We start from the raw sequence: 12,757 nt of genomic DNA on the forward strand, positions 1-12,757 counted from the left end.
CTGCACGCCAGCCTGGGCAACAGAGTGAGACTCTGTCTCCAAAAAAAAAAAAAAAAAAAAAGAAATCATCATGATTTTGTATCTCTTTAAAAGTGTGATGAAAATAATTTAGGGGAGAAGAAACAGTTTATAGATACTTGCAGCATATGTTATTAGGAACCCATGTCTTGCCATTGGGGTGTTAGCAGTAATTCTTTGGTTTGTGGTTAATGCTAGTAAGTTTCTTTTTAGTTATGTTGTTATTTTGACCAAGTTGTGCAGATCTAAGGGAAATAGCCTCAGTGTATTTTATCTATTTTGTTTTCAGTATATACTCTCCTACTTCATATTTTTTCTGATTTGCCTTTGTACTTTTTTTTTTTTTTTTTTTTTTTTTGCGTAGAATGCCATTCTTTAAAATCTTTGTATAACTTTTTCGTCTTTATTCAGCCCTTAGCTCAAACATTAGGTCCAGGGAGGCCTTCCCTGACTTCCCTAGAAGATACCTCCTATACTTCAAAACTGATACTCTTTATCCCATTTTCGTTGTTGTACATCTGTTTGTACATCTGTTTATTATCTATGTCTGTATATCTATTTATTTATTTATTATCTATGTCCTCTGACTAGAATGCAGGTTTCTTAGAACAGTGATTTTCACATTTACCTTTTGTCCTCAGGACCTAGATAGTACCTAATAATACGTAGTACTTCCTCAACAAATATTTATGGATTGAATACTTATTTATACTAATATTGTGGGGTTTTTTTTCCTGGAGATGGAGTTTCACTTTTGTCACCCAGGCCTGAGTGCAGTGGCATGACCTCAGCTCACTGTAACCTCTACCTCCTGGGTTCAAGTGATTCTCCTGCCTGAGCCTCTCAAGTAGCTGGGGTTATAGGCTGGCTACAGGGTTTCACCATGTTGACCAGCCTGGTCTCACTAACCTCAGGTGATCCACCTGCCTTGGCCTCCCAAAGTGCTGGGATTACAGGCATGAGCCACAATGCCCAGCTCTAAATATTGTTTTATAGCTTCTAATGATGACATTTGCTTAGGATCAATACAAATCTTTTCTAAAGTATCTTTTCTATTTAAACGTTCTAGCAACCTGACAACATTGTTTATGTGATGGATGCCTCCATTGGGCAGGCTTGTGAAGCCCAGGCTAAGGCTTTTAAAGATAAAGTAGACGTAGCCTCAGTAATAGTGACAAAACTTGATGGCCATGCAAAAGGAGGTGGTGCGCTCAGTGCGTAAGTATCATTGATACTGTTGTCCTCTGTCTTGGGATTATATGGGGAAGGATATGTGTTTATAGCTTTCATATTGATCATTTAAAATATGTTTCATTAGTGAACCGAGTATCGTTTATAAAGGAAGTTTAAATAGAAACAATTTTGGAGCCTGTCTGATAGAGTTCTTTTATAACTAGTGAAATGAAAGTTGAGTTTTGTACCTTTGTCTAATTAGCTTTGGAGGCAGATTCACTTCGAATTTCACATCTGCTGGAAATTTGCGGGGTTCTTTTGAAGTTATTTTATATTTTCTTTTTCTTTGTTTTTTTTTTTTTTTTCAGAGTTGCTGCCACAAAAAGTCCTATTATTTTCATTGGTACAGGGGAACATATAGATGACTTCGAACCTTTCAAAACACAGCCTTTTATTAGCAAACTTCTTGGTACGTACAGTGGTGGAAAATAGAAAAATCTCTGAGAAATAATATGTATCTTTAGGACAAAATAGGATTTTAATTCTGCCTCACTAATTTAAGAACATCATTTCCTTCTATAACTTTTTTTCCTTACTTGTAAAATAGAGATAATGGTTATTGGCTTTCTGTGGTGAAAGTGTTAAAATGAGGTATCTAGTAGAAAGTTCTTTTTTTTTTTTTTGGAGGCCCCAGTGGGATTTGGAAAAGCTTTAGAGCACAATACAAAAATAAGTGGTTTCAGTAATAGCGGATGTAAGGGCAGTAATACTTTGGCAATGTCTCAAGGTGTTTATAGAGAACATGGAATTTGGAGTTAAACCCTGGGCTGGAGTCCCTGCTTTTCTACTTTGTTGCCACTTGACTTTCTTTCTTTCTTTCTTTTTTTTTTTTTGAGATGGAATTTTGCTTTTGTCACTCAGGCTGGAGTGTAGTGCCGTGATCTTGTTTCACCGAACCCTCCACCTCCCGGGTTCGAGCAATTTTCCTGCTTCAGCCTCCTTAGTAGCTGGGATTACAGGCATGTGCCACCAGGCCCAGCTAATTTTTGCATTTTTAGTAAAGACAGCATTTCACCATGTTGTCCAGGCTGGTCTCAAACTCCTGACCTTAGGTGACCTGCCTCAGCCTCCCAGAGTGCGGGAATTACAGGCAGATTCACTGCGCCTGGTCATGCCACTTATCTTTCTTAGCTTCAGTTTTCTCATTTGCATAGTGTAGTAAGAATACCTAACCCATCATAATAACCTCACAAGATTATTGTGTATGTGAATGTGTTTTGTATAATGTAAAGCAAGTTATAGTATTAGTTGTTAATTTTTCTTTTTTTATCTTATAGGTATGGGTGACATTGAAGGACTGATAGATAAAGTCAACGAGTTGAAGCTGGATGACAATGAAGCACTTATAGAGAAGTTGAAACATGGTATATGAGTGACAAAAGAGAACTTGATCTCAGATGTCTTCTATTAATTTTATAAAGTTACTATTAAGTTTGAAATGTAATTTTATTAGAGTATTATCTTCTGCTTATTATTTTAGATTATTTATATGCAAATTATTTTAAATCTCAGTCATCTGAGCAGTTACAGAATTTAGTGTTTTTTATTAAAAGTAAGATTAAAATCAAGGCTTTCACTAGGTTTCTTGAAGTGTTTTTGTTTGTTTGTTGTAGACAGAGTCTCACTCTGTTACCAGGCTGGAGTGCAGTGGCGCAGTCTTGGCTTACTGCAGCCACTGTCTCCTGTGTTCAAGTGATTTTCCTGCCTCAGCTTTCTGAGTAGCTGGGATTACAGGCACGCACCACCAGGCCTGGCTAATTTTTGTATTCCTAGTAGAGATGGGGTTTCCCCATGTTGACCAGGCTGATCTCAAACTACTAACCTCAGGTGATCCGCCCACCTCAGCTTCCCAAAGTGCTGGGATTACAGGCGTGAGCCACTGCGCTCTGCTGGTTCCTTGAAGTTAAACACATTAAAAGTAAGTTAGAACACACCCTCTTAATCTGTTTTCTTATAAATTTCTTTATATATATGCATTAAAAAGAAATGTAGGGCCAGGCGCGGTGGCTCACGCCTGTAATCCCAGCATTTTGGGAGGCTGAGGTGGATGGATCACGAGGTCAGGAGATCAAGACCATCTTGGTCAACATGGTGAAACCCCGTCTCTACTAAAAATACAAAAAATTAGTTGGGCATGGTGGCGCGTGCCTGTAATCCCAGCTACTCAGGAGGCTGAGGCAGGAGAATTGCCTGAAACCAGGAGGCGGAGGTTGAGGTGAGCCGAGATTGCGTCATTGCACTCCAGCCTGGGTAACAAGAGCGAAACTCAGTCTCAAAAAAAAAAAAAGAAAAAAAGAAAGAAAAGAAATGTAAAAGGGTGAAATTAAATATACCACATTTTCTTTACTCCACATGAAAGACCTCTCCTGTAGAGAAGGATATTATTCTGATTAGGAGCTCAGGTTCTTAAATATAACATACCTGTACTTGTATCTCTAATGTATTTTTTGGCTGTATTAACATTTTGAAATTACTTACCTTCAGTTTTGTCATCTATAAAAAGTACATAATACTACTTCATGTGGTTGTGAAGATTGCATTACCTGATACATATACAATCTCTGGCACATCATAAACGTTTAATGTATTTTATTCTCGTCCATTCCAGTTTTTCTAAAAATCTTTTACTTTAATTACCATAGCAACTATTCTGCCTCTTTGCTTCTTCTCACTCATCTCATCAAATAATTTGCCTTTACTTTTCTCTTAAATGCTAATGTTTCTCAGGGATCATTCTAAGTCATCTTTCTCTGGAGCTTCAGACTCATATATCTGTTTACTAGACCATTCTTGGATGTTGCATAGACACCTCAAATTCAGCATATCCTTATCCTATCCCAACCTCTCACCTCGTTGTCTCATCAATGAATGTTAACATGATTTATATTGTTACCAGTGAGAAACTTCGGTGTCATCATTATTTCTTCCTCACCCTGCCCGCTCCTTTCTCCATCAGTTAACTAGTCCTAGCATTTCTACTCCCTAAATATCTCCATTCCATCCTCTCCTCTGTAGCCACCCTACAGCTATGGTAGTTAATCTCTTTCCTAGATTGCTTATTGTGAGTCTTTTAACAGATCTTCCAGCTTCCAATACTCCTCCCCTTTGATGTATTTTTTCATAGTACAGCCAAAATGATTTTTCACAAATGCACATCTGATCCCATTACTGCTCTTTTTAAAGTTCTTTAGTGGCTTTCTATTGCCCTTATAAAATTTTTAACTGATTTTACCATTTAGCTCACATCTTCCATGTTGTGTTTTAGCACTGTTGTTCTATGTGTCAGCTATGCTGGACTTCTTTCAATTTCTCAAATGTATATTTCTGTCTCTCACATCTGGGCTGTTGACTTTGCTAGTCCCTCTATCTCCCTTCTCACCTCTACCCTCCTCTTCTCTAGCCAATATGGCACCCTACTTACACTAAATATCCTTTTTCAGGGACATTTTACTTGAACCCTAGACTGAGTTGGAACTTTCTGATAGATGTTTCTATCCCTTTCTACAATTAATTTTTGTATTATTCATCGCAATTATTTGATATCTGTTTTCTCTGCTAAAAGGTAAAAGTAGACGTCATAGCTGTGTTACTCATCTTTTATGTTCACAGTTCCTAACACAGTATCTGGCACATAGTAGGTCTTCAGTTACTATTGAATGAATGAATTTATCCTTCTTGCCTGTTTTCTTTGCTCCTTTTTCTTTTTAGATGGAATCTTCCTCTGTTGCCCAAGCTGGAGAGCATTGGCACAATCTCAGCTCACTGAAACCTCTGCCTCCCAGGTTCAAGCAGTTCTCCTGCCTCAGCCTCCCCAGTAGCTGGGACTAGAGGTGTGCACCACTACTCCTGGATAATTTTTGTATTTTAGTAGAGATGGGGTTTCCCCATGTTGGCCAGGCTGGTCTTCAACTCCTGTCCTCAGGTGATCTGCTCACCTTGGCCTCCCAAAGTGCTGGGATTACAGGCATGAGCCACCATGCCTACCTGCACCTTCATTTTACTATCTTGAATAACCCTGGTCAGGTGATTCTCCTGCCTCAGCCTCCCGAGTAGCTGGGTTTACAGGTGTGTGCCACCACACCCAGCTAATTTTTTTTTTTTTAGTGGGGACGGGGTTTTGCCATATTTGCCAGGCTAGTCTTGAACTTCTGACCTCGTGATCTACCAGCCTCTGCCTCCCAAAGTGCTGGGATTACAGGCGTGAGCCACTATACCCAGCAAGGATACCTTTATTTTTGCAAATGCACGGTAACCCACACCCAATCAGAAAACAGAATGTATCCATTACTGTAAAAGGTTTGTTTATGCCCTTTTCCAGTAATGCTTCATATTATAGAATTCCTGGGCTGTGCATGGTGGCTCACACTGTAATCCCAGTGCTTTAGGAGGCCAAAGTGAGAGGATCATTTCAGGCCAGGAATTTGAGACCAGGCTGGGTAACATAGGGAGACCTGTATCTTTTAAGAAAAATCCAGTGGCATGCATTTGTAATCTTGGCTACTCTGGAGACTGAGGCAGGAGGATCACTTGAGCTCAGGATCAGACCTCAGGTTTGAGGCTACCAGTGAATTATGACTGTGCCATTGCAATCCAGTCTGGGTGATAGAGCACAACCCTCTTAAAAAAAAAAAAAGAGAGAGGGAAATTCTGAGTATATCCTTTTTTTCTAATCTGTTTTCTTTGACTAAGCATATTTTGATATTCATTCATGCAGTTGTACTTATCTATAGTTTGTTCTTTTTATTGCTGAAAAGTATTTTTCCCACAGTGTATCATATTTTTCCCATTTTCCTGTTCATAGATAACTAAGCTATTTAAGAAGCTCCAAACAATCTTCTAAAGTGTTTTGCTATTTTATATTCTCACCAGCAATATATGGGAGTTCTTTGTGGTATATATCCTCTTGAACTTTTGATACTGTCAACCTGTTATAAATTTTGCTTATCCTAGTAGGTCTAGTTTTTATGTGCCTTGTTTTCAGGTTTCTTGTGTGTTTGCATTTGTGTCTTCTCAGATAGAATGTAAAGATAGAATGTAAGCTTCTCTAGGATAGGACCTATGTGTCTGTATATTCTCCCCAGCATTCATCCTGTCATCTTGCACATGGTAACTGCTTAGTGAATATTTATTGATTGTGTATTTTATAAGTACGCTTCAAGGTGAATTCATGATTAAGGAAGAAATTAATTCTATTGAATGGAAATGTACATTCTCTAATATATCCAAATTATTTGTATTTCAGGTCAGTTTACGTTGCGAGACATGTATGAGCAATTTCAAAATATCATGAAAATGGGCCCCTTCAGTCAGATCTTGGTTAGTTATCCTTAGTATTTATATCTTCTTTTGTTTTCATTAAAATTTCTAAGAATAAATACAGTTGCTTTAATTATTTTTTACACTTGAGTAAAAATAGATATCTTAAGACTTAATGTCAAAAACCTAATTGTTAAATGTGGACATTTTGAACAGTTAATCTTAAGCTGTCATTGACTTTATCTAAATCTGTTTTAGGGGATGATCCCTGGTTTTGGAACAGATTTTATGAGCAAAGGAAATGAACAGGAGTCAATGGCAAGGCTAAAGAAATTAATGACAATAATGGATAGTATGAATGATCAAGGTAAGATGGCAGATTATTTATCTCTGGTGACAGTGTTCTGAATATCAGTAAGTTAGTTGCACTGTGTTCTCGTGGACAAGATGGGCAGAAATTTAGATTGAAAGAGTATTTTTACATAGATTTATAATAGCTTGAAGGCTCTTAATCAAAGGGTTATGATTATTGGATTGCCTTCATCACTGAAAGAAATGTCTAGTACAGTACTTCTCCAAATGAGTTACAAGGAAAGAACACTAGTTCTTCATGATGTTGACAGAGATAAATTAAAAGGAGAACTCCGTAATCAAATTTGGTTGAATGCTGGTTTTTAAGAGTTAAATTTGGCCAAGTAAGGTGGCTCACACCTGTAATCCTAGCACTTTGGCAGGCCAAGGTGGAAGGATTACTTGAGGCCAGGAGTTTAAGACAACATAGCAAGACTCTGTCTCTATGAAAAAAAAAAAAATTATTGAAAGTCTATTCATAGCTTTAATATTGCTAACATACATTGCGAAACTGTAAGAGATGGATAGCTTAAGCAATGCTTACAAAATTGTTTCGGTCTGAAACATAAGGTTTTAGTTTTCTCAGTATACTGCTCTGTCTCCCTGACCCTGTAAAGGCATACCTCAGAGATATTGTGAGTATGGTTCTCGACCACTGCAATAAAGGAAATATCATGCAATAAAATGAGTCATAACTAATTTTTTTGGGTTTCCAGTGTATATAAAAGTTATGTTTACACATATGTATACTGTGTCTATTAAGTGTGCAGGAGCATTATGTCTAAAAAATGATGTACAAATACAACAATTAGCCAGGTGTGGTGGCGTGCATCCATAGTCCCAGCTACTTGGGAGGGGAGGCAGGAGAATCACTTGAACCCGAGAGGCAGAGGTTGCAGTCAGCTGAGATTGCACCATTGCACTACAGCCTGAGTGACAGAGCAAGACTCCCTCTCAAAAGAAAAAAAGTTTATTGCTAAAAATGCTGATGATCATCTAAAGCCTTCAGTGCATCATAATATTTTTGCTGGTAGAGGTTCTTAGCTTAATGTTGATGACTGCTAACTGATTATGGTGATGGTTGCCGAAGGTCAAAGTGGCTCTGGCAATTTCTTAAAAGACAAGAATGAAATTTGCCCCATGGATTTACTCTTCTTTTCACAAAAGATGTCTCTGTAGTATTCAATGCTGTTCAGTAGCATTTTACCCACAGTAGAACTTCTTTCAGAATTGGAGTCAGTTCTCTCAAACCCTGCTGCTCTTTTTCAACTAAGTTTATGTAATATTCTAACAATTTGAACAATTATTCATATCTATGATTTATTATTTTTTTGTAGTCTCTTTTTCCTGAGCCCCAGGTTTTCGTAGTAACCCAGATAAGACTGTCTTTTTCTTTTATCTTTTTCATCACCATCTCTAACACTGCAAAAATGTTTGCATGTAGAATTCATAATTGCAGCATATCTCAAGTATCCATTCTGTGCCATGCACTGTCCTGAACACTTTACATATTCATTTTATCATCGTGACAACTCCTATGGCATATTCAGTTATTATCTGCCTTTTTCAAATTAGGAGACTGTGGTACAGGGAAGTTGAGTAATTTGCCCAAGGTTACTAGAGAATGGAGAGGCTGGACTTTAAACCTAAGTGTTGTGGTACAAGTCCACCGTCTTGATAACTGCCTCTCTACGTGCTCCTAAAGGCTAGATAGGCTTTTCTTCTTACATGTTTGAAAGTTTTCCAAGACATTTGGGATTCAAAAGTAGCACTTCTTTTGAAGTAAGTGATACTTCATCTATCTACCGCATCACCTAAGCTAGAAACGGGTGAACCTAGATATATCCTTGCTGATTTTCTCTCTAGAGGTTCTATTGATTACTGATATTGAAGTATGAGAGTGACTTTTCTCCTATCACTTGTGTCAGTTTTGCTTTATGTGTTTTCAAATTCTTTTGTTGGGTGCATTCAGATTTAGGATTTTGTCTTCTTGGTGATTGACCCTTTTTATCATTATGTCACATCCCTCTGTTCCTGGTCTTTTTTTTTTTTTTGAGATGGAGTTTCGCTCTTGTTGCCCAGGCTGGAATGCAATGGCACAGTGTTGGCTTACTTCAGCCTCTGCTTTCTGGGTTCAAGCGATTCTCCTGCCTTAGCCTCCCCAGTAGCTGGGATTACAGGCATGCACCACCATGCCTGGCTAATTTTGTATTTTTAGTAGAGCTGGGGTTTCTCCATGTTGGTCAGGCTGGTCTTGAACTCTCGACCTCAGGTGATCTGCCCAGCTTGGCCTCCCAAAGCGCTGGGATTACAGGTGTGAGTCAGCACACCTTGCCTTCCTTTCACTGTTTTTTGTTTGTTTGTTTTTGAGATGGAGCCTCACACTATCACCCGGACTGGAGTGCAATGGTGCAACCTCAGCTCACTGCAACCCCCACCTCCCGGGTTCACGTGATTCTCCAGCCTCAGCCTCTTGAGAACCTGGGATTACAGGTGCACACTACCATGCCTGACTACTTTTTTATAATTTTTAGTAGAGACAGGGTTTTATTATGTTGATCAGATTGGTCTCAAACTCCTGACCTCATGATCCGCCTACCTCAGCCTCCCAAAGTGCTAGGATTACAGGTGTGAGCCACAGTGCCTGACCTATTCCTTTTACTTTTAACCTACTGTCTAAGTCTGTTTGTGCTGCTGTAACAAAATACCTGAGGCTGAGAAGAGCCCAAGATTTGGTGTGCTGCTGGTCTTGTCTCTGCCTCCAAGATGGTACCTTCTTGCTGTGTCTCCAGAGTGGCAAACGGCTGTGTCCTCACATGGTGGAAGGACAGAAGGACAAAAAAAGGGCCTTGTTTTCTCCAGCCCTTTTACTGTCCAGGCTGGAGGGCAGTGTTGCAATCTTGGCTCACTGCAACCTCTGCCTCCTGGACTCAAGCAATCCTCCTGCCTCAGCCTCTGACTGTAAGCATGCACCACCATGCCCAGCTAATTTTTGTATTTTTTGTAGAGTTGGGCTTTACCATGTCACCCAGACTGGTCTTGAACTCCTGGACTCAAGTGATCTGCCCACCTTGGCCTGAGATTGAGCTGGGATACAGGCATTAACCACCATGCCTGGCTACCAATTCTTGAGGGTAACGCCCTTATAACCTAATTACTTCCCAGAAGCTACGCCTTTTAATACTCTTGCTTTAGGCATTAAGTTTCAACATTAATTTTCAGGAGACATAAAACATTCAGATCATAGCACCTACCTATTCATATTTGAAGTGAGTTTCATGTTGACAGCATATAATTGGGTTACTTTAAAAAATATATTCTGATAATCTTTGTCTTTTAATGGGTGTATTATTGCTATGTTAGGATTTAGTTCTGTCATTTTATTATTCATTTGTTTATGCCCTCTGATTTTTATTCTTCTGTTTCTCCTTTTCTGCTTTCCTGTGGGTTATCCAAATATTAATTAGTATTTAATTTTAATTTACCTACAATATTTTTGAAAATATCTCTTTGAATACTTTTCTTAGTGTTTGCTCTAGGCATCATACTATATGCACATGCTTAATTCTTTTTTCTTTTTTCTTTCTTTATATGAGCTGTGGTTTTGTTGTCCACATGCTTAATTAGTGTTTTTTGAGTTGGAGTTTCGCTCTGCTGCCCAGGCTGCAGTCCAGTGGTGCAATCTCAGCTCACTGCACCCTCTGCCTCCCAGGTTCAAGCAATTCTGCCTCAGCCTCCCAAGCAGCTGGAATTACAGGCATGTGTCACCACGTCCAGCTAATTTTGTATTTTTACTAGAGATGGGGTTTCACCATGTTGACCAGACTGATCTCGAACTCCTGACCTCAGGTGATCCACTTGCTTCGGCTTCCCAGAGTCCTGGGATTACAGGTGTGAGCCACCATGCCCGGCTTGCAAATGCTTAATTTATCACAGTCTACATGTATCCGTATTTTGCTACTTCAAGTGGAATGTAGAAACCTTAACATCACCTTAGATTTGCTGAGTCATACTTCCTATATTTCTCTCATCTTCCCTCTTATATTTGTCTCTGTATTACCGAGTTAGTTTATACTCTTGTCATTTCTTACCTGGATTACTCCAGTAGCCTCCTCCTATTTCCCCTTTTATTGCATTCCTGTTTTAATCTTTCTTCCTCGGTGCCACCAGAATAGTCTTTTCAGTAATAACAATCCTGGGATCTAAATTCTTTAGTGGCTCTTTACTGTTTTTATTAATTCCAAACTCCTGAGCCTGAATACAAGTTCTATTATAATTTTAACATTACCTGCCTTTTCAGCGTTTTAAATCTCTCAGCTCTCATCTATGCTCAGCCCTTTTACAGAAAACTAGTTGTTTATTTTAGGAATCCATATTTTGCTTCTGAAAGTATTCCTTGCTCCTTTCTCTTCTTTGCTTTACTCACATTTGTCCTTTTAGGACTACAGCATATCTAAAGTATCTGTTCTGTGCTAGGCACTGTCCTGAGCACTTTACATATATGAATTCATTTTATCATCATAACAACTCCTATGGCATATTCATTTATTATCTGCCTTTGTCAAATTAGGAAACTACGGTACAGGGAAGTTGAGTAATTTGCCCATCATAGAATCTTTCCTGACTTCCTTCCTTCCTTTGAGTGAAGGCCCCTTCCACTATTTGCTTAACTCTGTCATATTGCTTGCCATATGTGCTGCTATTAGTTTATCTTTCATTTGATTTGAGCTGTTGGAAGGAATAGTATATATATTTCATAATGAAGATGAGGCTTAAAAGCATATTTATGAAATAGATTTGGAGATTTTGACCTTAAGTTTATTTTTGAGATATTACGTCTTTGTTAGTATTGCATTAATAATTAGATTTTACCTGGATTTCAGTTCACTTCTGGATAATATATTTAGAGGGTATAGACAATTAGAAGATACAGGAAATCAGGATGATAAATGGGGTTCTAATTCATGTTATGAGAGAAGAGTCAAGAGTTGGATATTTGTCACCCAGCAAAAATTCACAGGAGACATGGTGGCTCTTACGAGTTTGAAAGTTGGCCAGGTGTGGTGGCTCTCACCTGTAATCCCAGCACTTTGGAAGGCCAAGGTGGGTGGATCACTTGAGGTCAGGAGTTTGAGACCAGCCTGGGCAACATGGTGAAACCTGTCTTTAAAAAAAAACACAAAAATACTAGCTGGCTGTGGTGTCGTGTGCCTGTAGTACCAGCTACTCGGGAGCCTGAGGTCGGAGACTCGCTTGAACCCTGGAGGTGGAGGTTGCAGTGAGCCAAGCTTGTACCACTGCACTCCAGCCTGAGTGACAGAGCAAGACTGTGTCTTAAAAAAAAAAAAAAACATTTTGAAAGCCTTATTTTTTATGCCTGGCAAGGAGACATATACATGAATAGGAATGGACGTGCCATGTAAATAGACTTCAATTTAATATGTGAAAAGAAAAGATTTTTCCCTAAGTATAACAGAATGGCATAGACAGCCTTACATTAGACAGCAGGTCATCTCTCCTGGATATTAAGACCAAGGCTAGATAACCATTTATCGAGGGGATATTGCAGAGGGAATGCAAACATAATGGACTAACGTCCATCCCTTCTTCAGATTGCATGCAACTGAAGCCAGAAGAAATGCACTTCATATTCAAAGAGTGATCAGCTGGGAATTAATTCACTATTATATGCTACTGAGAGAACTAAAATACTAGTAGAATTACTTGATTATAGGAAATAATTTTTCTGTTGATTATTGATAGAACCTATCTCCTGCTCGCTTATACAGTCTAAATTTATGAATTAATGATTAATAGTTATTTAGGGTAGAGCTAAGATGGGCATTTGTGTTCATTTTTGAAATATACCATATACCTCTGGTGTTTGGAGGGCCTGGAG

The 12,757-nt window shown here is 38.7% G+C and overlaps 1 protein-coding gene across 3 annotated transcripts in view; it reads left to right on the forward strand.

Moving 5' to 3' along the window:
- LOC101047438 (signal recognition particle subunit SRP54) overlaps positions 1–12,757 on the forward strand; it is an 89,209-nt gene that overhangs the window by 32,610 nt on the left and 43,842 nt on the right. For all 3 annotated transcript variants that reach the window (XM_074393356.1, XM_039469145.2, XM_039469144.2), the window contains 5 exons: positions 1,088–1,236; positions 1,560–1,660; positions 2,529–2,615; positions 6,494–6,567; positions 6,766–6,874. In XM_074393356.1, coding sequence (XP_074249457.1) covers positions 1,088–1,236; positions 1,560–1,660; positions 2,529–2,615; positions 6,494–6,567; positions 6,766–6,874 — 520 coding nt within the window. The remainder of the gene's footprint in view (positions 1–1,087; positions 1,237–1,559; positions 1,661–2,528; positions 2,616–6,493; positions 6,568–6,765; positions 6,875–12,757) is intronic.

This window comes from Saimiri boliviensis, chromosome 2 (assembly GCF_048565385.1).
Source record: "Saimiri boliviensis isolate mSaiBol1 chromosome 2, mSaiBol1.pri, whole genome shotgun sequence".
In the NCBI taxonomy this organism is placed as follows: domain Eukaryota; kingdom Metazoa; phylum Chordata; class Mammalia; order Primates; family Cebidae; genus Saimiri; species Saimiri boliviensis.